Genomic DNA, 22,872 nt, shown 5'->3' with positions numbered 1-22,872 from the left:
GACCCACTACCCTCTATGTAAAAAAGTTCTTCCTCATGGTCCCCCCTACACCTTCTGCCACTTATCTTGAATCTATGTCCCCTGGTTCTAGAATTCTCCATCAAGGGAAACAATTTTATCCTGTCCACTCTATTTATTCCCCTCATAATTTTGTACACCTGGGATCATAACAGCATTCAGTTCCATGTTAAGTTTGAAAGTGACATATTCCAATCACAAAGAAAAATCGAACTTAAATGAAGCCAATTGCATAGGTATAAGGGAAAACTGGCTACAGTTAATTGGGTAAATAGACTAAAAGGTATGGAGGTAAATGAACAGTGGGAAACATTTAAAGAACCAATCAAAATCTTCAACAAAAATATATTCCATTGAAGAACAAAAACGCAGCAACTTATAAAATTCTAACAGGACTAGACAGGGTAGATGCAAGAAGGATGTTCCCGATGGTGGGGGAGGCCAGAACCAGGGGTCACAGTCTGAGGATACGGAGTAGACCATTTAGGACTGAGATGAGGAGAAATTTCTTCAGCTAGAGAGTGGTGAGCCTGTGGAATTCGCTACCACAGAAAGTAGTTGAGGCCAAAACATTATATGTTTTTAAGCAGGAATCAGATATAGCTCTTGGGCAGAATGGGATCAAGGGATATGGGGAGAAAGCAGGAGCAGGCTATTGAGTTGGATGATCAAGTCATGATCATAATGAATGGTGGAGCAGGCTCAAAGGGCCGAATGGCCTACACCTGCTCCTATTTTCTATGTTTCTATGTAATAAGGATCCATCCATGGCTCACCCAAGAAGTTAAGAATAGTCTTCGATTAAAAGAGGCTTATATAGTTGCAAAAACAGTAGCAAGTCTGAGGATTGGGAGCGTTTTAGAAACCAGCAAAGGGCCACCAAAGAGTTGATAAAAACGGAAAAAGATAGAATACGAGAGTAAACTAGTGAGAAACATAAATCAGATTAGAATCATAGAAAAGTTACGGTGCAGAAAGAGGCCATTCAGCCCATCGTATCTGCACCAGCCAAAAAAGAGAAAAAAGAAATTAGCCGCTCATTTTAATCCCACTTTCCGGCACTTGGTCCATAGCCTGGTTTACAGTGCTTCAGATGCAAATCCAGGTACCTTTTCAATGAGTTGAGCGTTTCAGCCTCAACCACCAATTTAGGCAGTGAATTCCAGATGCCCACCTACCTCTGGGTGAAAAAGTTTCTCATGTCCCCTCTAATCCTTCTATCAATCACCTTACATCTATGCCCCCAATAATTGGCCCCTCAGCTAAGGGAAACAAGTCTTTCCTGCCTGCCCTAACTAGGCTCCTCAATTTTATACACATCAATTATGTCACCCCTTAGACTCCTCTGTTCTAAGGAAAACAACCACAGTCTAGCCAGTCTCTCCTCATAGCTGCAATTTTCAAGCCCAGGCAGCATTCTTGTAAATGTCCTCTGTACTCTTTCCAGATCAATTATGTCCTTCCTTAATGTGGTGACCAGAACTGTACATAAAATTCCAGCTGTGACCTAACCAGCATTTTATACAGTTCCACAATTACATCCCTGCTTTTGTATTCAATACATCGCCCAATAAAGGAAAGCATTCCATATGCTTTCTTGTCCACCTGTCCTGCCTACATTCAAGGGCCTGTGGACCTGCACTCTTAGGTCTTCAACCCCTCGTAATAACTTCCAATTTATTTAGTCCCTTGTTTTGTTTGCCCTCCCCAAATGCATTACTTCACACTTTTCCGGATTAAATTCCATTTGCCACTTCTCTGCCCACTCACCCAAACCATTCATATCATTCTGGAGACAACAGCTATCCCTCTTCACTATCAATTACATGGCCAAATTTTGTCATATCTGCAAATTTCCCAATCATGCCTCCCACATTTAAGTCTAAATCTTTAAATATATACAACAAACAGCAAGAGCCCTAACGCTGAGCCCTGTGGAACAACACTGGAGACCGTTTTCCATTCGCAAAAACATCTAATCGACCACTACCCTTTCTTTCTTGAGGCTGAGCCAATTTTGGATCCTACCTGCCACCTTCCCCTATATCCTATGAGGTCTCACTTTCCTGACCAGTCTGCCATGTGGGACCTTGTCAAATGCCTTATTAAAATCCATGTAGATAACATCCACTACGTTACCCATACCAATCCTTTGTTACTTCCTCAAAAAATTCTATTAAGTTTATAAGACACTATCTACCCCTAACAAAGCCATACTGATTTATTTTTTATTCATTCATGGGATGTGGGCTTCGCTGGCTGGGCCAGCATTTATTGCCCATCTCTAGTTGCCCTTGAGAAGGTGGTGGTGAGCTGCCTTCTTGAACCGCTGCAGTCCATGTGGTGTGGGTACACCCACAGTGCTGTTAAGAAGGCAGTTCCAGAATTTTGACACAACGACAGTGAAGGAACGGCGATATATTTCCAAGTCAGGATGATGGGTGACTTGCATGGGAACTTCCAGGTGTCAGTGTTCCCATCTATCTGCTGCCCTTGTCCTTTTAGATGGTAGTGGTTGTGGGTTTGGAAGGTGCTGTCAAAGGAGCCTTGGTGAACTTCTGCAGCGCATCTTGTAGATGGTACACACTGCTGTTACTGTGTGTCGGTGGTGGAGGGAGTGAATGTTTGTGGATGTGGTGCCAATCAAACGGGCTGCTTTGTCCTGGACAGTGTCAAGCTTTGAGTGTTGTGGGAGCTGCACTCGCCCAGGCAAGTGGGGAGTATTCCATAACACTCCTGACTTGTGCCTTGTAGATGGTTAACAGACTTTGGGGAGTCAGGAGATGAGTTACTCGTTGCACAATTCCTAGCCTCTGACCTGCTCTTGTATCCACGGTATTTATATAGCTAGTCCAGCTCAGTTTCTGGTCAACGGTAACCCCCAGGATGTTAATAGTGGGGGATTCAGTGATGGTAAAGCCATTGAAAAGCATGGGGCGATGGTTGGATTCTCTCTTGTTGGAGATGATCATTGCCTCACACTTGTGTGGTGTGAATGTTACTTGCCACTTGTCAGCCCAAGCCTGGATATTTTCCAGTCTTGCTGCATTTGGACATGGACTGCTTCGGTATCTGAATGATGCTGAACATTGTGCAATCATCAGTGAACATCTCCCACTTCTGATCTTATGATGGAAGGAAGGTCATTGATGAAGCAGCTAAAGGTGGTTGGGCCAAGGACACTACCCTGAAGAACTCCTGCAGTGATGTCCTGGAGCTGAGATGATTGACCTCCAAAAACCACAACCATCTTCCTTTGTACTATCCCTGATCAATTCATGCATTTCTAACTGACAGTTTATCCTGTGTCTCAAAATTGTTTCCAATAATACACCTACCACCGAAGTCAGACTGACCAGCCTGTAATTTTCTGGCCTATTCCTCGCACCCTTTTAAAATAATGGTACAACATTCTCAGATCTCCAATTCTTGGGACCTCACCTGTATCTAGGATTGGAAAACGATCCTCAAAGCATCCGCTATTTCCTCCCTGGCTTCCTTTAACAGCCTGGGATACAGTCCATCTGGCCCTGGTGAGTTATTCACCTTCAAGCTTATCAGTCCCTCTAGTACTTCCCCTCTCACTGTGCTTATTGTATCTAATATTTCACACTCCTCTTTAGCTAGAATGTCTGCATCATCCCTCTCCTTAGTGAAGACTGTAAGAGCTTTTATTATAAGTATATAAAAAAGGAAGAGATAGCTAAAGTAAACATTGGTCCCTTAGAAGCAGAGACAGGAAAAATTATCATGGGGTTCGAGGAAATGGCGGAGGCATAAACAAATATTTTGTGTCTGTCTTCACAGTAGAAGACGCAAGTTCTATACCAGAAATGAATGGTAACCTAGGGGCTAAAAAAGAGAGGGGAAATTAATATCAGCAGTGATGAAGTATTGGAGAAGGACAAAAATCAAACAAATCCCTGAGACTTGATGGCCTACATCCTAGGGTTCTAAAACAGCTGCAGAGATAGTGCTAGCTATGATTTTCCAAAATTCCAACAGTCCACTACATTGGAAGTTAGCAAGTGTTTCACCACTTTTCAAGAAGGGATGGAGAGACAAAACAGTGAACTACAGGCCAGGTAGCCTAACATCAGTTAATGGGAAAATGTTGGAATCTATTATTAAGGAAGTCTTAACAATGCACTTAGAAAAGCACAGTATGATTAGAACAAATCAACATGGTTTTACTAAGGGAAATTGTGTTTGACAAACTTGTTAGTGGTTTTTGGGGATGTAACGAGTAGAGCAGATAAAGGGGAACCAGTGGATGTAGTATACCTGGATTTCCAAAAGGCATTCAATAAGATGCCGTTCAAAAGGTTAATAGGCAAAATGAGGAATCGTGAAGTTGGGGAAATATATTAGCATGGATAAAGGATTGGCTAATATTTAGAAAACAGAGTGGACATAAACAGGTCTTTTTCAAGTTCGCAGCCAGTGAATAATGGAGTGCCGCAAGGATCAGTGCTGGGGCCTCAGCTATTGACAATCTATACTAATGACTTAAATGAAGAATCAGAGAATAATGTATCAAATTTTGCTGACGATACCAAGCTACGTGGGAAGACAAGCTGTGGGGAGGGCACAGAGGCTGTAAAGAGGTACAGTATAGACAGGCTAAGTGAGTAGGCAACAAGATGGCAGATGGAGTATATAGGGAAATTTGAAGTTATTCACTTTGGTTGTAAGAATAAAAAAGCAGAATATTTTTTATGTGACAAACTTGTAAGTGTTGATGCTCAAAGAGACTTGGGTATGCTGGTACAAGGAATGCAGAAAATCAGCTTGCAGGTGCAGCAAGCAATCAGGAAGGCAAATGTCATGTTGGCCTTTATTACAAGGGAATTAGAGTACAAGAATAAAGAAGTCTTGCTACAGTTTAAGGGGTTTTGGTGAGACCACATCTGGAGTACTGTCTGCAGTTTTGGTCCCCAGATTTAAGTCAGGATATCCTTGCATTGGAGGCAGTACAGTGAAGGTGCACTAAATTCGTCCCCGAGATGAGGGGGTTGTCCTCAGAAGAGAGGCTCAGTAAATTGGGGTTATTCTCTCCAGAGTTTCTCTAGAGTTGAGAGGAGGCGATCTCATTGAAACCTACAAAATTCTGAAGGGGGTTGAAAGGATGGACACATTCCATTGGTCGGAGAATCTAAAGCATGGGGGTACAGTTTCAGGGTAGGGGGCCAATCATTTAAGACTGAGATGAGGAGAAATTTCATTACTTGAATAGTTGTAATCTTTGAAATTCTCAGCCCCTGAGGGCTGTGGATGCTCCATTGAATACACTCAAGGCTGGGATAGAGAGATTTTGTGTGTCTCAGGGAAATAAAGGAAATGGGCAACAGGCAGGAAAATGGAGCTCAAGCCCAAGATCAGCCATGATGATTGGCAGAGCATGCTCAATGGGCCGTGTAGTCCGTTCTTGCTCCTATTTCTTATGTTCTTAAGGTCAAAAGGGTAGATTTTAAGGACAATATTTAAGGGAGGAAAATGATGTGGAGAGTCGGCAGGGTTTAGGGAGGGAATTCAAATAGTCAGCACCTAGGCAGTTGAAGCCGCAGCCACCAACAGTGGAGCAATTAAAATTGGGCATGCTCAAAAGGCCAAAATTAGTTGAGCACAAATGCCTCAGAGGTTTGTGGGGCTGAAGGACTTTAGAGATGGGGGAGCAAGGCCATGAGAGATTTGAAAACAAGGACGAGAATTTTTAAATTTGAAGCATTGGCTCCCAGTTAAGCAATGTCGGTCAGCAAGCACAGGAGTGATATGTGAATGGGACTTGGTGCAATTTAGGACATAGGCAGCAGAGTTTTGGATGACCTCATGTCCTCACGTTTCTGGAGGGTAGAATGTCGGTGTGTATTAGAAGAGTCAAGTCTGGAGCTAACAAAGGCAGGGATGTGGGTTTCAGCATATTAACTGAGATGGGGTGAAGCCCAGCAATAAAATAGGCGGTCTTAGTGATGGCACAAATATGGTCTGCAGTTCATCTTGGGGTCAAATATGATTCATGTTGTAAACAGCATGGCTTAATCTCAGACAATTGACAGGGAGAGGGATGGTGTGGGCCAAAATCAATGACTTCCATCCTCCCAGTATTTAACTGCAGGAAATTTCAGTTCATCCAGTACTGGATAGCAGATCAGCAATCTGATCATTTAGCAACAGTGGAGGAGTCAAGAGAGATGGTGGTGGGGTAGATACTGCGCAACTTAAGGGATAGGGAGAAATGCCTGGACACTTCGTTCTAGAAGGTGGTCACACCTCACAGAACAGGGTCACCCGTTTTGGTCAGCAGTGAGGTTCAGGAGGATGTGACAGGAAGAGAGGCAGGTAATGGGACCAAGCAGACAGTAGTGGATGAGCCTCAGACTTTGCAATTGTTAAACAGATTTGAGGTGCTCACAACCAGAGTGGATGAAAGCAAGGTTTACAAGGTGGATGAGCAGGTTGGCCATGTCACCACGGTACAGAAAGCTGCTTAAGCTGGGGGAGCAACCAGGGATGTAGCGGTAGTAAGGGAGAGTATAGTTAGGGGTATTGACATTGTAATCTGCAGGGAAGAGAGAGTCCGGAAGGCTGCGTTGCCTGCCCAATGCCAGGGTTCAGGACATCTGCTCAGGGCTGGAGAGGAACTTGCAGTGGAAGGGAGAGGATCCAGTCACTGTGATCTATGTAGACACCAATCTCTGGATTATTACCTGAGCCATGTGCAAATTGGCATAGGAAAAATAAGATTAGAGAGATGAATGTGTGGCTCAAAGGCTGGTGTGGGAGAAGTGGGTTCCAGTTCGTGGGGCACTGGCACCAGTACTTGGAAAAGTGGGGGCTGTACCGTTGGGGCGGTTTACACCTGAACCGTGCTGGGACGAGTGTTCTTGCAAATCGCATAACTAGGGAAGTAGACAGGGTTTTAAACTAAACGCGGTGGGTGAGGGATCAGGCTTAGGTAGATGTGGCAAATCAAGGGGTAGATTCAAAGTGGGAGGCCGTTATAGTAATATGGGAAATGAGGGTCACAGAGGGTCTTAAAAGAAGTGGCAGCGGAGATAGTGGATGCATTGGCTATAATATTCCAAAATTGCCTGGATTCTGGAAAAGTTCCAGTGGATTGGAAAAATGCTCATATAACGCTCTTATTCAAAAAGGTAGGGAGGCAGAAAGTAGGAAACTATAGACCAGTTAGGTTAATGTCTGTCATTGGGAAATTGTTGGAATCCATTATTAAGGAAGTAGTGATGGGGCATTTGGAAAGTCAAAATGCAATCCATCAGAGTCAGCATGGTTTTATGAAGAGTAAATCGTGTTTGACTAATTTTCTAGAGTTCTTTGAAGATGTGACAAGCAAAGTGGAAAAGTGGATAATGGGGATCCTGTAGATGTAGTATAAATGGACTTCCAGACGGCCTTTGATAAGGTGCCGCACAAAAGATTAATACACAAGATAAGATCACACGGAGTTAGGGGTAATATATTAGCTTGGATAGAGGATTGGCTAACCAACAGAAAGCAGAGAGTCGGGATAAATGGGTCTTTTTCTGGATGGCAAGCTGTAACTAGTGGGGTGCCACATTGTTCGGTTGTCACTTATTTTGTTTAGCTGAAACAGGCACAATATGTGCACATGTTCTTACACTTGTTTCAGCTAAACAAAATAAGGGACCGAAGTGAAGGGGGTGACTTGACTGAAGTATAAGATCCTGAATAGTATTGACAAGGTGGACATCAAAAAGAAGTTTCCTCTTGTGGGCAAGTTCAAAACCAAGAGGGGCATTGTTTTAAAATTAGGGGTTGCCCTGAGAGGACAGAGATGAGGAGAAAGTTTTTCTCAAGGGTTGTGCGACTTTGGGACACACTGCCTCAGAAGGCAGTGGAGGCGGCGTCATTGAATAACTTTAAGGTGGAGGTAGGTTGATTTCCATGCCTAACAAGAACCTGGGGTTATCGGGGTAGATGGAAATGTGGAATTCAAAACACAAACAGGTCAGGCATGATTTTATTGAATGGCGGAGCAGGCTCGAGGGGCCAAATGGCCTACTTTTGCTCCTATTTTGTATGCATAATCTTTTGTGTGGTCCAGCCAGATCTGACGGTGGATGGCGAAGTAAGTTGTCCACCACATCCTTTCAAGCCTGAGTCCCTAAGACTTAAAAGAACAGAGACGAGTACCGTACCAGGAGAACGGTCAGGGTTAGACACAGTAATAGCTTTAATGAGCACAGGGGCATTGAAGATGGTAGGGATGTGGCTGAGCAAATTGGTAGTTGCAGAAATGTCGTGGTGAATGGAGGACCAAAGGCTAGGCAGTTGGGATTTTGAAAGTGCAGGTCAAAGTTAAACAGGGGATAGTTTTTTCAGGGGGTGGATTGAGAAGGAAGTAGGGGTGGGGAGTGATGTAAGGAAGTGATCAGAGATGGCCTTATCTGCAATTGATACAATGGGACTGGCAAAACCATGTGAGACAGCAAGGTCAAGGGAGTTGGTCGTGTGGGAGAAAGCACAAGAAAGTGCATTGTCAAACCTGTGTGACATCACCTACAATTTCAAAGACAGTATTTCACTTGGCAATTTTTTTACTGTAAACAAGCCTTTTTCCCGTCTTATAAAATAGGTGGCTTTACCAAGGAATCAGTTGTGCTCTGGAATTTATGGAGCTGATTCTCACTGTTTGATTATCTTGCTTGAGATTAAACTTCACTTAAAATTCAAAGTGCAATTTGACCTAAAATTACAACTCCAATTGCAACACGTTATTAGGATTCAGTCTTAAACCAGAACAGAGTCCACCTGGCTTCATCCCAAAGGCAACAGTTCAGATGTGTGTGTAAAAGCAGCATTTTCTGAATCAATTCAGAGTGTTCCCACCTCTGATCCAAGTCGATGCACCATGTGCATGTAGTCCTCATTCGATCCATGTCTTGAATTATCTGTATGGTGATTGGATGAAGAGCCTGACATCTGACTTGCCACTTTACTATCGTGAATATTTCGCATGCCACTGGGAATCATGGGGCTCGATACAGCTGAAAAGCACAATAAACTCTGTTAATGAAGGTAGCCTACATGTGCAAGCTATCTGATTCACTTGTGCTAAAAAGGTGCCAACCATAAGTCTCACACACAAACCCCTGCTATACAACTAAGGGAAGCTAGGCGTTTCTGAGAAGACAACCTCACTAAAATAGGTCAACCAAAATGGAGTAAAGTGTTTGTTTTATTTGAAGGCTCAAGCGCAAATCTTACTTAAACTAAAACTTTAAGTACCAGTTGTAATCCAGGATATTCAGAAGACCCTTGTATAACATAACATTACAGTGCAGGTGAGAGTACATGGGTGTCAACCAATGTCCCCTGTAAGTTGAGCAGCAACAGAAAGCCCACACACAGGATATGCACAAGTCAGCCCCTTTAAGTTACCTCACATGCACGACTGTACAAAAAAATTTAAAGAGGTCGCACACTTAAATTACCTGTGTACTCAAAAAAATAGTTGGTATGTTGGTGCAGAACTATTTCTAAAGGAATTTCAATAAAGCTGGCTTCATTGATAATATTATGTGGAGCATTCATTAGCATAAAGAAATTGGTACAAGTTTCCTGCCACCACCACCTTCTACATCATTGTTTCAGAACAATTTATAGTGTTAAGCTGAAGATGAGGTTAGATTTTGGGTCTGTGTTTAGTCAGCTCTTAGCTCAAACAAAAATTAAGGAATTATGAATTTACCTCAAAATAAAAATTGGGGACAATCAGCATGGACTTCTCATCACTATGTGATGATGCCTGCAGAAAGGCATGTACAGGACTGATTGAGCTTGGCTGTAATAATCACTCCTTCCCTCCCCACTCCCAGTCGACTGTCATTCACCATCTTGACTCTAATACTCACTCCTTCCCCAGTAAGTAAACTGGTCACAATCTATTTGCTAAACAGGCTAAAGAGCCAATTTGCAAATCCAAACTCCTAAAGAAATAAAAAGCATCCAATTTAGAAAACCACACAATAATGTTTTTTTTTGTTCGTTTACAGGATGTGGGTGTCACTGGCTGGGCCAGCGTTTATTTCCCTAGTTGCTCTTGAGAAGGTGGTGGTGAGCTGCCTTCTTGAACCGCTGCAGTAACAGGTGGCGTAGGTACACCCAAAGTGCTGTTAGGAAGGGAGTTCCAGGATTTTGACCCAGCAACTGTGAAGGAACGGCGATATATTTCCAAGTCAGGATGGTGAGTGACTTGGAGGGGAACTTCCAGGTGGTGGTGTTCCCATCTATCTGCTGCCCTTGTCCTTCTAGATGGTAGTGCTCTTGGGTTTGAAAGGTGCTGTCTAAGGAACCTTGGTGAATTTCTGCAGTGCATCTTGTAGATGGTACACACTGCTACTACTGTGCGTCGGTGGTGAAGGGAGTTAATGTTTGTGGATGTGGTGCCAATCAAGTGGGCTCCTTTGTCCTGGAAGGTGTCAAGCTTCTTGAGTATTGTTGGAGCTGCACTCATCCAGGCAAGTGGAGAGTATTCCATCACACTCCTGACTTGTGCATTGGAGTTGGTGGACAGACTTTGGGGAGTCAGGAGGGGAGTTACTCGCTGCAGGATTCCTAGCCTCTGACCTGCTTTTGTAGCCAATGTATTTATATGGCTAGTCAGTTCAGTTTCTGGTGAATGGTAGCCCCCAGGATGTTGATAGTGGGGGATTCAGTGATGGTAATGCCATTGAATGTCAAGGGGCGATGGTTAGATTCTCTCTTGTTGGAGATGGTCATTGCCTGACACTTGTGTGGCACGAATGTTACTTGCCACTTGGCAGCCCAAGACTGGATATTGTCCAGGTCTTGCTGCATTTGGACATGGAATGCTTCAGTATCTGAGGAGTTGCAAATGATGCTGAACATTGTGCAATCATCAGCAAACATCCCCACCTCTGACCTAATGATGAAAGGTCATTGATGAAGCAGCTGAAGGTGGTTGGGCTGAGGACACTACGCTGAGGAACTCCTGTAGTGATGTCCTGGAGCTGAGATGATTGACCTTCAATAACCACAACCATCTTCCTTTGTGCTTGGTATGACTCCAACTAGCTGCGAGTTTCCCCCAATTCCCATTGACTCCAGTTTTGCTAGGGCTCCTTGATGCCACATTCAGTCAAATGTGGCCTCGATAACAACGGCAGTCACGATCGCCTCACCTCACCTCTGGAGTTCAGTTCTTTTGTTCACGTTTGAACCAAGGCTGTGATGAGGTCAGAAGCTGAATGACCTTGGCGGAATCCAATTTAAGTGCCATTGAGCAAGTTATTACTAAGCTAGTGCTGCTTGATAGCACTGTTGATGACCCTTCCATCACTTTTCTGACGATCGAGAGTCGACTGATCGGGTGGTAATTGGCAGGGCTGCATTTGTTGCTAACATAAGCCTGAATTGAATCTATATTTGAACTTGATAAATACCTACATCTACCAAAATATGTACTTAAACCTTCCCCATTGAACACATCTTTTTCTCTTAACATAGTAATATTCTCCAGGTTATCACTATAGTGCACTTTTCTCTGCCAGGAAATTGATACCAACCTGGGTTAATTACAACAAACTTAGGTTTAGATAGCACCTTTCATGCAGAAAAGTATCTCAACTCGCTTTACAGTGACATGAAGAAAAATGAATGTTAGCCTGAGTTTTCAAGCGGGTCTAAAAGGAGGACAGGCAGGAGGACTTAAAGAGGGAAGAGCGCAGAACCCAAGTGGCTGAACGCAATACCACCAAGCAGTATTTTGGGCTAGAAGTTAAGATGTGCGAGGGATGAGAGGGCAGCCAGGAGGTCACTGAAGTAAACAAATCCAGAAATGATAAAGGCTTTCAGCAGGGGTTAGGCTGAGGTGGGTTATGTTACAAATGGGCAGTCTTTGTGGTAAAGAAGAAATGGGGTCGATAGCTCAACCTTGGATCAAATAAGACACCAATGTTTAAACTATCTGGTTCATAGCTCATCCAATAGTTGCAAAAAGTGTGTGCAAGATCAACAGATGAATATTTTGTAAGGATCTCATGCAATTACATTACCTCTTTCCTTTCATTACATTACCCGCTCTCTTCTCCATGTATATTGAGCGTCTCACCAACATTTCTCAATTCTCTGGGCAAAGTCTGTAGTGTCTGCCACATACCATGAAGCAATGCATTTTTGCCAAGGACTATTTTCATGGGAACGATGAATCTTTGTAAATTTATCCTTCGCAGTGCTGTCACTTGGATTTCATCAGTAATGATGAGTTTATGAAGTTTTCATTATGTCCAATTAAATTGTAAAAAAGAATTAGGAGAATTCTAGATTTGATGCTTCCCAATTTGTGCTGTCACTGAAAAATAGTATTCTTAGCTGTACAACACTATGGTAAAGTGCTGCTTGATACAGATCTAACACTAGCGCTTAATTAAGAAGTGCAACACACTGTATAGCTTACTGGCTTCAGTGCATTTATGTAGGACAAATGTAAATTAGTGCCAAGTGACAACACTATTCCATGACAACTATTTCAGAGGAAAGTGACATGTTTCATAAATAAAAACAAAAACTAATTTTCTGACAAAAAAGAAAAAAATTTGTTTTTTCAGAAAACAAGCTACCTCAATAAAATCACAGGCAATTCCGATCAGAGAAGCCATTCCAAAGATACTCTTCAGCTGCCAAGTGCTGACAGTAATTAAACAGAGCAATTAATGTAATGAAAGGAATGCCTTACCCACTGGGAATTCCTGCCTCTTTTTTAACCAAGCAGCAGTGCACAATACTAAGAATTCCAACTTGCTAGGCTTTGTTACACTTGCTTTTTCCCCCCAAACTATGTCATACTAATTCTGTATATTGCACAAGCATTTGCCACACATCTCCACTTATTTCATGCCCTGCTAAAATTGCAGAACAGCTGAAATGGTGCATTCTTTACCTAGCGTGGAGGTTGACTGTTGCTGCTGAGGAGAAGGCTGAGTCTGGACTATCAAACAGGGTTGCACAGGTCTCTGAGGACTCCCAGAATACGTAGGACCTGATACCAGAGGGGAACCATGCAACTCTAAGGACGGAAAAACAAGCATTCAGAACTATGAGCAAGAATTATGAATCCCCACCTCTGCCCCAAAAATTTCACTTTATTCTTAAACTTCACTTAAGAATAAATTCTGGCAGCAAGAAACATATTTGATTTCTCCAGAGGAATCTCACCAATATGAGGCCTCCAGGATCTCAATGGTGCACTGGATTTGAGGGTGAGGGTGGGTGGGGGAAGGGAGGGGAGAGTGGGGAAGAGGAACCTCATCTATAATGGAGTGCCTATTACCTGACTTCTGAAGTTGATATGCTCACAGAATGTACCATATTACTCTATTCCATGCTATGGAGAAGCATATCCAACCCCACCTAGAATCCTGGTCAAGAATTGATAATCCTTCACAAGTTCAGCTAGCCAATTTGGGCAGGCAAACAGCATTAAGACACTAACCAGCAATCTGTGAGGAAACTATGAAAATAGCTTCCAGCAAAGATTCAACACTTGTACATGTCTGCATGTCAACTCTCAGCTCTTACCTTGTTGTATCTGCTGATGCTGTGTGTAGCTTGGAGGGTGCTGTGGATATTGCATGTAACCTGGAGGACTCTGGGGAGCATACGGACTGGGTACAGGACTGTTCTGCTGAGTCATGTATCTGTTGGTTGAACTTGACTGAGGTGGTACAAATCGACTGTAAATAAAAGGAAATAATGTTTACCCAAGTTCATACATTTATTCATTTCATTCATACTATGTGGGTGTACCTACACACAGGCTGCAGCAGCTCAGGAAGATGGTTCACCACCTCCTTCTCAAGTACAATTAGGGATGAGCAATAAAAATGCTGGCCTAGCCAGCGATGCCCACATCCCGTGAAAGAAACTACATAATTCATAATTTCCCCAGCCATCTGTTACAAGCTATTTTAATTCTGCCTTTGGTCACAGCATAATTCCTCCCCCCATCCTCAGTTTACAACTGACCAAGAGAACATCTGAGTAGCCATGCCCAATTAATTCTGTGTCAAACTCTTTCGAGTTATCAACAGTCACAGATTGCAACTCTTTCGAGTACAATCACAGTTCTTGGTTTCCGGGAGTGGGACATGAACCCACAATCCTCTGGTTCAAAGGCGAGGGTGCTATGAACTGAGCCACAGCTGACACCTCCCATACTGTAGAGACTCTGAGGATGTAACTCTTTTTTCAAGTCACAGATTGCAACTCTTTCGAGTACATTCACAGTTCTTGGTTTCCGGGAGTGGGACATGAACCCACAACCTTCTGATTCAAAGGCGAGGGTGCTATGAACTGAGCCACAGCTGACACCTTAATTCTGTGTCAAACTCTTTCGAGTTATCAACAGTCACAGATTGCAACTCTTTCGAGTACAATCACAGTTCTTGGTTTTCCGGGAGTGGGACATGAACCCACAACCCTCTGATTCAAAGGCGAGGGTGCTATGAACTGAGCCACAGCTGACACCTCCCATACTGTAGAGACTCTGAGGATGTAACTCTTTTTTCAAGTCACAGATTGCAACTCTTTCGAGTACATTCACAGTTCTTGGTTTCCGGGAGTGGGACATGAACCCACAACCTTCTGATTCAAAGGCGAGGGTGCTATGAACTGAGCCACAGCTGACACCTTAATTCTGTGTCAAGTTGAACCATTAAGCGATAACTATAAACGAACTGAATAGACTGAATTACTTTCACCAGGAACTACTTCCCAGAATGACCGATACCAGCAACTGACAATACATAGGACCCCTATCTCCTCAACCTATGGGACAGTGAGTTACATGTACCACGTGCTTCACAATTGTTGCTATCCCAGGAGAGCTGCGTTGACAGTTTCTACAGTGTTTGTTAATGATCTTTTCCAATCTTAGAGTACAACTAAATTCTGAACGTTATCATCCAATAAAAGGTGCAGTTTCCATTTTGTCTGATGTTATCTAACCTGGACATAAAATAAATAACATCCAGGTTTTACCATTGCCTTCAAACTCAAAACATTTCAGCAATTCACCATCACCATTAAGCATAGCTGGACTTGTACCTTCTTCCAATTGTCTTTTAAATCTTACTGACTGTACTGGAAAAAAGTTCAACCACCATACAAATGCACAAGTCATCATTTACCAGGGTGAGAGACCGTGGGAGTCATGTCCCTTTAAGTTTAACCATCGACTGCATTGTCCTCCCTACTGAATTGTTCCTGGGCAAAACAGGTTGTTTTTTTAAACGTATGACTTCCAGCAATTGCAGCTTTTTCCCCCCCACTTTGCCTGAGCCACACAGGGTCAGAGAAACGAAGGGACAGGCAGTGTGCAAACTTTGTGAAAAAGCCAATTGTTGTGACAGATATTTAACATTCTCTCTCATTTATTACACTTTCACATCCAGCAGAGTTATATCAAAACCAGAAACTATGCCAAGGGTTCAAAGATATGAACATTCAGCCATTCAACTAAATCATGGTTGATAGTCTACATCAACGCCATTTTCTTGCACCATCCCCATCTCCCTTGATGTCATTCGTCTCCAGAAATCTATCGATTCCTGTGTTGAACATATTCAATGACTGAGCTTCCACAGCCCACAGCTGGTGTCCTCATGAGCCACCTCACTAGGGAAGTAGAGAGGGTTTTAAACTGAATAATAGGGGCAAGGGATCAATTTGGGAAGATGTGGTAAACCAAAGAGATAGGTATTAATATGGGAAATGATAAGCAGACTGTGACAGGAAGGGACAGAGTACAAATCTAAGAGTAAATCAGCAGATGTGGCTAGACACTACAAAAATAATAAAAGGACAAAACTAAAAGCTCTAACTAAATGCAACTAGTATTCAAAACAAAACAGATCATCAGATAATGCAAATAGAAATTAATAAATGTGATCTGATAACCATTACAGAGACATGGCTACAGGATGACACAGATTGGGACTTGAATATTGAAGGGTACGTGACATTTAGGAAGGGCAGGAAGTTAGCAAAAGGTGGAGGGGTGGCTCCGTTAATAAATGATGGTATTAGCAAATGAGAGGGGGATGACCTAAGTTCAGGAAACCAGGATGCAGAAGCGGTTTGGTTTGAGATGAGGAATGATAAAGACAAGAAATCACTTGGGGGAATGGTGTACAAGCCTCTGACTTGTAACTAGACTGTAGGAGAGTATAACAAGAAATAATGGGAGCTTGCCAGAAAGGTACAGCAATAATCATGAGGGATTTTAATTTACATATAGATTGGATGAATCAGATAGACAAGGTTAGCATAGATGAGGAGTTCATAGAATGTTATTGGGATCGTTTCTTAGAACAGCACGTTCTGGGGCGAACCAGAGAGCAGATTATACTAGGCCTGGTACTGAACAACAAGGTTGGATTAATTGGTAACCACCTAGTGAAGGTACCCCGAGGTAGCAGCAATCATAATATGATTGAATTTTCCATTCATTGAGGGAGAAATGAGTGCGCCCAAAATTAGTATTTTAGACTTAAATAAAGGGAAATTATGAGGGCATGAAAGCAGAACTAGCTAAAGTGAATCAGCAAATGAGGTTCTGGGGTGTGTCAATAGAAGTTTAGCGGCAAACATTTAAAAGCATATTTCAGAATACACAGAATATACACGTTCCAATGTGAAAGAAAAATTCCAAGGGGAAGGGCCCGCCATCCATTGTTATCTAAAAAAGTTAAAGGCAGTATCAAACTTAAAGAAAAAGCACATAATTACGCAAAGATGGGTGGCAGGTCAGAAGATTGGACAGAATATAAAGAATCACAGAATCACCGAATCACAGAGTGCAGAAGAGGCCCTTTGGCCCATCAAGTCTGCACCGACATGTGAGAAACACCTGACCTACCTACCTAATCTCATTTACCAGCACTTGGCCCATAGCCTTGAATGTTATGACGTGCCAAGTGCTCATCCAGATACTTTTTAAAGGATGTGAAGCAACGCACATCCACCACCTTCCCAGGCAGTGCATTCCAGACCGTCACCACCCTCTGGGTAAAAACATTGTTCCTCATATCCCCCTAAACCTCCTGCCGCTCACCTTGAACTTCAGTCCCCTCGTGACTGACCCTTCAACTAACGGGAACAGCTGCTCCCTATCCAACCTGTCCATGCCCCTCAGAATCTTGTACACCTCAATCAGGTCGCCCCTCAGTCTTCTCTGCTCCAACGAAAACAACCCAAGTCTATCCAACCTCAGTTCATAACTTAAATGTTTCATCCCAGGCAACATCCTGGTGAATCTCCTCTGCACCCTCTCTAGTGCAATCACATCCGTCCTATAATGTGGTGACCAGAACAGCACACAGTACTCAAGCTGTAGCCTCAACAAGGTTCTATACAACTCCAACATGACCTCCCTACTTTTGTAATCTATGCCTCGATTGATAAAGGCAAGTGTCCCAAATGCTTTTTTCACCACCCCACTAACATGCCCCTCTGCCTTTAGAAATCTATGGACACACACGCCAAGGTCCATTTGTTCCTCAGAACTCCCTAGTGTCATGCTGTTCATTGAATACTTCCTTGTCAAATTACTCCTTTCAAAGTGTATCACCTCACACTTTTCAGGGTTAAATTCCATCTGCCACTTATCTCCCCATTTGACCATCCCGTCTATATCTTCCTGTAGCCCAAGACACTCAACCTCACTGTTAACCACCCAGCCAATTTTTGTGTCGTCCGCAAACTTACTAATCCTATCCCCACATAATCAGCTATGTCGTTTACATAAATGACAAATAATAGGGGACCCAGCACAGATTCCTGTGATACGCCACTGGACACAGGCTTCCAGTCACTAAAGCAGCCTTCTGTCATCACCCTCAGCCTCCTACAACTAAGCCAATTTTGAATCCTCCTTATCAAATTACCCTGTATCCCATGTGCATTTGCTGCCTTTATAAGTCTCTCATGTGGGACCTTGTCAAAGGCTTTGCTGAAATCCATATAAACTACATCAACTGCACTATCCTCATCTACACACCTGGTCACCTCCTCAAAAAATTCAATCAAATTTGTTAGGCATGACCTCCTGCTGACAAAGCCATGCTGACTATCCCTGATCAAACCTTGCCTCTCCAAGTGGAGATAGATTCTCTCCTTCAGAATTTTCTCTAATAGTTTCCCTACCACTGACATGAGACTCACTGGTCTGTAGTTCCCTGGCTTATCTCTACAACCCTTCTTAAATAACGGAACCACATTAGCTGCTCTCCAGTCCTCTGGCACCTCCCCTGTGGCCAGAGAGAAATTAAAAATTTGGGTCAGAGCCCCTGTAATCTCCTCCCTTGCCTCCCTCAGCAGTCTGGGACACAAATCATCCAGACCTGGAGATTTGTCCACTTTTAAGACTGCCAACACCTCCAATACCTTGTCACTCCCTATATCAATTTGCTCAAGAACCTCACAGACTCTCTCCCCGAGTTCCATACCTTCATCCTCATTCTCTTGGGTGAAGATGGATGTGAAGTATTCATTCAACACTCTACCGATGTCCTCTAGCTCCACCCTTAGATTGCCCCATTGGTCCCTTATGGGCCCTACTCTTTCCCTAGTTATCCTCTTCCCATTGATATATTCATAGAATATCTTGGGATTTTCTCTACTTTTACCAGCCAGAGCTTTCTCATATCCCCTCTTTGCTCCCATAATTGCTTTCTTAAGCTCCACTCTGCACTTTCTGTACTCCACTGATGCCTCCACTGATTTGCTTCCCTTGTACCTGCTAAAAGCCTCTCTTTTCCTTCTTACCGTATACTGAATATCTCTGGTCATCCATAGTTCTCTGGGCTTGTTACTCCTTCCTATCACCCTAGAGGGAACATGTTCAGCCTGTACCCTCCCCATTTCCTTTTTGAGTGCCCCCACTGCTCTTCTGTAGATTTCCCCACAAGTAGCTGTTCCCAGTCTACCTTGGCCAGGCCGTGCCTTATTATACTAAAATCCGCTCTCCCCCAATCCAAAATATTTTTTTGCGGCTTGTCTATTTCTTTGTCCATAACAAGCTTAAATTGTACTATGTTGTGGTCACTATTACTAAAATGCTCCCCCACCACCACCTCAGCCACCTGTCCGGCTTCATTTCCCAGAATTAGGTCCAGCACTGCGCCGTCCCTCGTTGGACCCTCTACATAGTGACCTCAAAAGTTCTCCTGTACACATTTCAAGAAACCCACTCCATCCAAGCCCTTAACACTATGTCTATCCCAATTAATGTTGGGAAAGTTGAAATCGCCTAATATAATTACCCTATTGTTATTGTTTTTACACACCTCCGCAAATTGTGCACATATCTGCTCCTCAATTTCCTGCTGACTATCTGGGGGTCTACAATAAGCACCTAACAATGTGGCTGCACCTTTTTCATTCCTAAGCTCTACCCACAAAGCTTCATTCGATGCCCCCTCCAAGATATCATCCTTCCTTACTGCAGTACCTGACTCCTTAACTAATAACGCAATGCCTCCTCCTCTTTTACCCCCTCCCCTGAAGATTCTATATCCCAGAATGTTGAGCTGCCAATCCTGCCCCTCTCTCAACCACGTCTCTGTGATGACTACTATATCACAATTCCATGTGTCAATCCGCACTCTTAACTCACCACCGTCAACACCCCTTTGTCCTTTTGTCGATGACATCTTTGGCAATCTCTTCTTTGCCTCCACCTATCACTGGCCCTCTAACCAGCTCTACCTGTGCCACCCCCCTCAACCAGCTTATATTTCATCTCATTTCTCTATTTCCTAAGTTCTGATGAAGAGTCATATGGACTCGAAACGTCAACTGTGTTCCTCTACGCAGATGCTGTCAGGCCTGCGGTGTTTTTCCAGCTATTTTTGTTTTTGCTTACTCTTAACTCATCCATTTTACCTGTAATACTCTTGGCATTAAAGTAGAGGCCATCCAGCCTTGCCCCCTTGAACCTTATTGCAGCTGTACTCCCTCTGACTTGATTGTTTTACTATATTATGATGCGTCCCTATTCTGCTAATATTCTGTGTCCCCCTCCCCCTGCCGAATTAGTTTAAATTCCTCCCAACAGCACTAGCAAACACGCCCACAAGGATGTTAGTCCCGCTCTGGTTCAGATGTAGACCGTCCCACTTGTACAGGTCCCACCTTCCCCAGAAACAGTCCCAGTGATCCAGGAATCTAAAACCCTCCCTCCTGCACCAACTCTTAAGCTACATATTCATCTGCGCTATTCTCCTATTTCTGAGCTCGCTAGCACGTGGCACTGGGAGTAATCCAGAGATTACAACCCGAGAGGTCTTGCTTTTTAGTCTACTGCCTAACTCCCTGAATTCTTGATGCAAGACCTCATCCCTCTTTCTACCTATGTCATTGGTACCAACATGTACCATGATCTCTGCCTTATCACCCTCCCCATTCAGGATGCCCTGCAGTGACATCCCGGACCCTGACACCAGGGAGGCAACACACCATCCTGGAGTCACGCTGATGGCCACAGTGGCGCCTGTTCCCCTGACTATAGAATCCCCTGTTACTATTGCTCTTCCTCTTTTCCTCCCCTCCTGTACAGAGAGGCTGTTTGTGGTGCCAAAAGCTTGGCTCTGTCTGTACTCCCTGGGGGAACCAGCGCCCTCATCAGCCTCCAAAATGGAATACCGATTTGCGAGCAGGACCCCAGTGGACTCCTGAACTACCTGCCTGTTTCCCTTGGCCAAATGATAACATTCTATTAGCTTTCCTAAATACTTGCTAATTACTTCATACTAAGCTTTTTTGATTCATGCACGAGGACAACACCCAGGTTCCTGAGTCCTCTCACCATTTAGGTAAGCTTCATTTTTATTCTTCCTGTCAAAATGGACAATTTCACATATCCCCACACTATACTCCATCTACCAGATCACTCACCCAACCTATCTATATCATTTTGTAGATTCATTATGTCCTCTTCACCACTTATTTCCTACGTGTGTTATCAGCAGAATGACAGAACTCTCCTTTTTACCATTCAGAATGAGCAAATGGAAGCAAGCAATGGGACAAGTTTTTGGGGATCTGCATCTTTGTCAGCTGGTACACAACCACCTGAAGAGCCCACACAATCTTATTTTTCTTCTATTAACTGTTAGAAATGAGAATTGCACACTATTATTAATCACAGATATTTAAAAACAAGTCACTATTGAATAAGTTCTGGAGAATTGACCAATTTGATAATGTGTTGCATATTACCTGGAAGGGCTGTGCGAGATAGTGGACTGTTGAAAAGTGGAGGATGCAGGGCTCCCATGTATGGAATTCTGTGGTAGTTTGTACTGTTGGTGTTGGATGATCTGTTGTTGCATAATACCTGAAAGATGACATGTTCACACAGTAAAGCCAATTCAAAAGAACAAACTTGCATTTATAAAGCATCTTTCATATCCTCAGGATGGTCCAAAGAGTTTACATCTAGAAGTGCAAATACTTATTTTTGTAGCAAAATGAGGCAGCCAATTTGCACACAGCAAGGTCCCACAGACAGCAGCAAGTAATTTCTTTTAGTGGTGCTGTTGAGAGATAAACACACTGTAACCTCTCCAATCCAGAACTCAAATCCAGAACCACCAGTTGTCTGGAATTTTTTCAGCCGACCCTGCAATTCTCAGACTCTCAGCATTGCAACAAATCGCCAGCAAACGTAACATATGTGACTGATGTGTCCGGAGTGTCAGGAAAACCGGCCATGCAGTTGAACTGGGAAAGTGAATTGTGGCTCCAAATTTGTTCCATTTCTGCCTGTCGTACAGGCTGCTTACTGTCAGCTGCAGATTCAGCCACAGGCATTGGCAGCTTAGACCGAGAGTGGGGAAAGAAGAGCTGATCAGTTTGCGTGTGCATGCATGTGGAGTGGGACTGATTGCAGTGCACGTGTATGTTACAATGGGGTCACACTGGAAGAGAGTTTGAGAAACCCTGGTGCACAGGATATAGATTAAGTGAGAACTTGCTTTAACTACAAATGTCTTCAAACATATACTATGAATACACTGGGATTTATAAATGTCCTTTAAGGCTTGTAAAGGAGTGTATTATTTAACTCTTGACAATGCTCAATTTTGTTATCGATTTAATCCTGTGCATTAGTGCTTCAGCCCATAGTTTCAAATGAATGGTTTTGAAAACACACACTTTCATGTCGTAACACTAATTCTGGCATATTTTGTCTTAACACCCTTGTCCAAGGGCCATGGCAGGTGGCAAAGGTGACCATGGTCTTCCAAACTTTCTGATCATAGCAGCAACCAGGTCATCCACTGTTGGGAGTTCTGGTTAAGCCAGACTTTAACGTTGTCTAAACGCTTCCCTCACGGTTGGCCTCTTGCGCTTCTTCCATTAATTCTTCCGTTGGTGATTAGGCATACAAGCCCTTCTGCACAGGTAACATGTGCAAAGAACCCCATTTGGCTCCATTTTATGTCTCAGGTACATATTTATATTTGGTTTACACACTAGTGGTTAGGCATTCTAACGGTTTTCTATAATCCAGAAATGCCTCGGCCCCAAGCATGGCAGACCGGAGGAGGGGTTACAGCGGATCGGCAGCCATAGCCAGAACTCTCCAGCTCTTGCCAAGAAATTTTTTAGGTCAACCTGAGGGGGAAAGCAGGGCCTCAGTTAAACATGATTCAAAATGTAAAATTAAATTGTAGAGATATATTTCTATAGATAGTGATTCTTTCAAACTATAAAACTGAGTTCTTAGATACAGTCTCACCATTTACAGAATCACTTTTTTCTTTAAAGGAAAGAGTTGATCTGATC

General features: G+C 43.3%; 1 protein-coding gene across 8 annotated transcripts in view; it reads right to left on the bottom strand.

The window, feature by feature from the left end:
• The window catches only part of LOC144691642 (nipped-B-like protein), a 564,605-nt gene that overhangs the window by 386,841 nt on the left and 154,892 nt on the right, over positions 1-22,872 (bottom strand). For 5 of the 8 annotated variants that reach the window (XM_078559979.1, XM_078559947.1, XM_078559954.1 and 2 more), the window contains 4 exons: positions 21,301-21,418; positions 13,600-13,754; positions 12,962-13,087; positions 8,890-9,047 (listed from right to left, as the gene is read on the bottom strand). In XM_078559979.1, the coding sequence (XP_078416105.1) occupies positions 8,890-9,047; positions 12,962-13,087; positions 13,600-13,754; positions 21,301-21,418 (557 nt within the window). The remainder of the gene's footprint in view (positions 1-8,889; positions 9,048-12,961; positions 13,088-13,599; positions 13,755-21,300; positions 21,419-22,872) is intronic. The other 3 variants (XM_078559962.1, XM_078560004.1, XM_078559985.1) reach the window with 1 other exon arrangement.

The sequence above is a fragment of the Cetorhinus maximus genome, chromosome 2 (genome assembly GCF_964194155.1).
Source record: "Cetorhinus maximus chromosome 2, sCetMax3.hap1.1, whole genome shotgun sequence".
In the NCBI taxonomy this organism is placed as follows: Eukaryota; Metazoa; Chordata; class Chondrichthyes; order Lamniformes; family Cetorhinidae; genus Cetorhinus; species Cetorhinus maximus.
The sequence above is the reverse complement of the archived record's forward strand: the minus strand, read 5'-3'. Positions and strand labels throughout refer to the sequence as shown.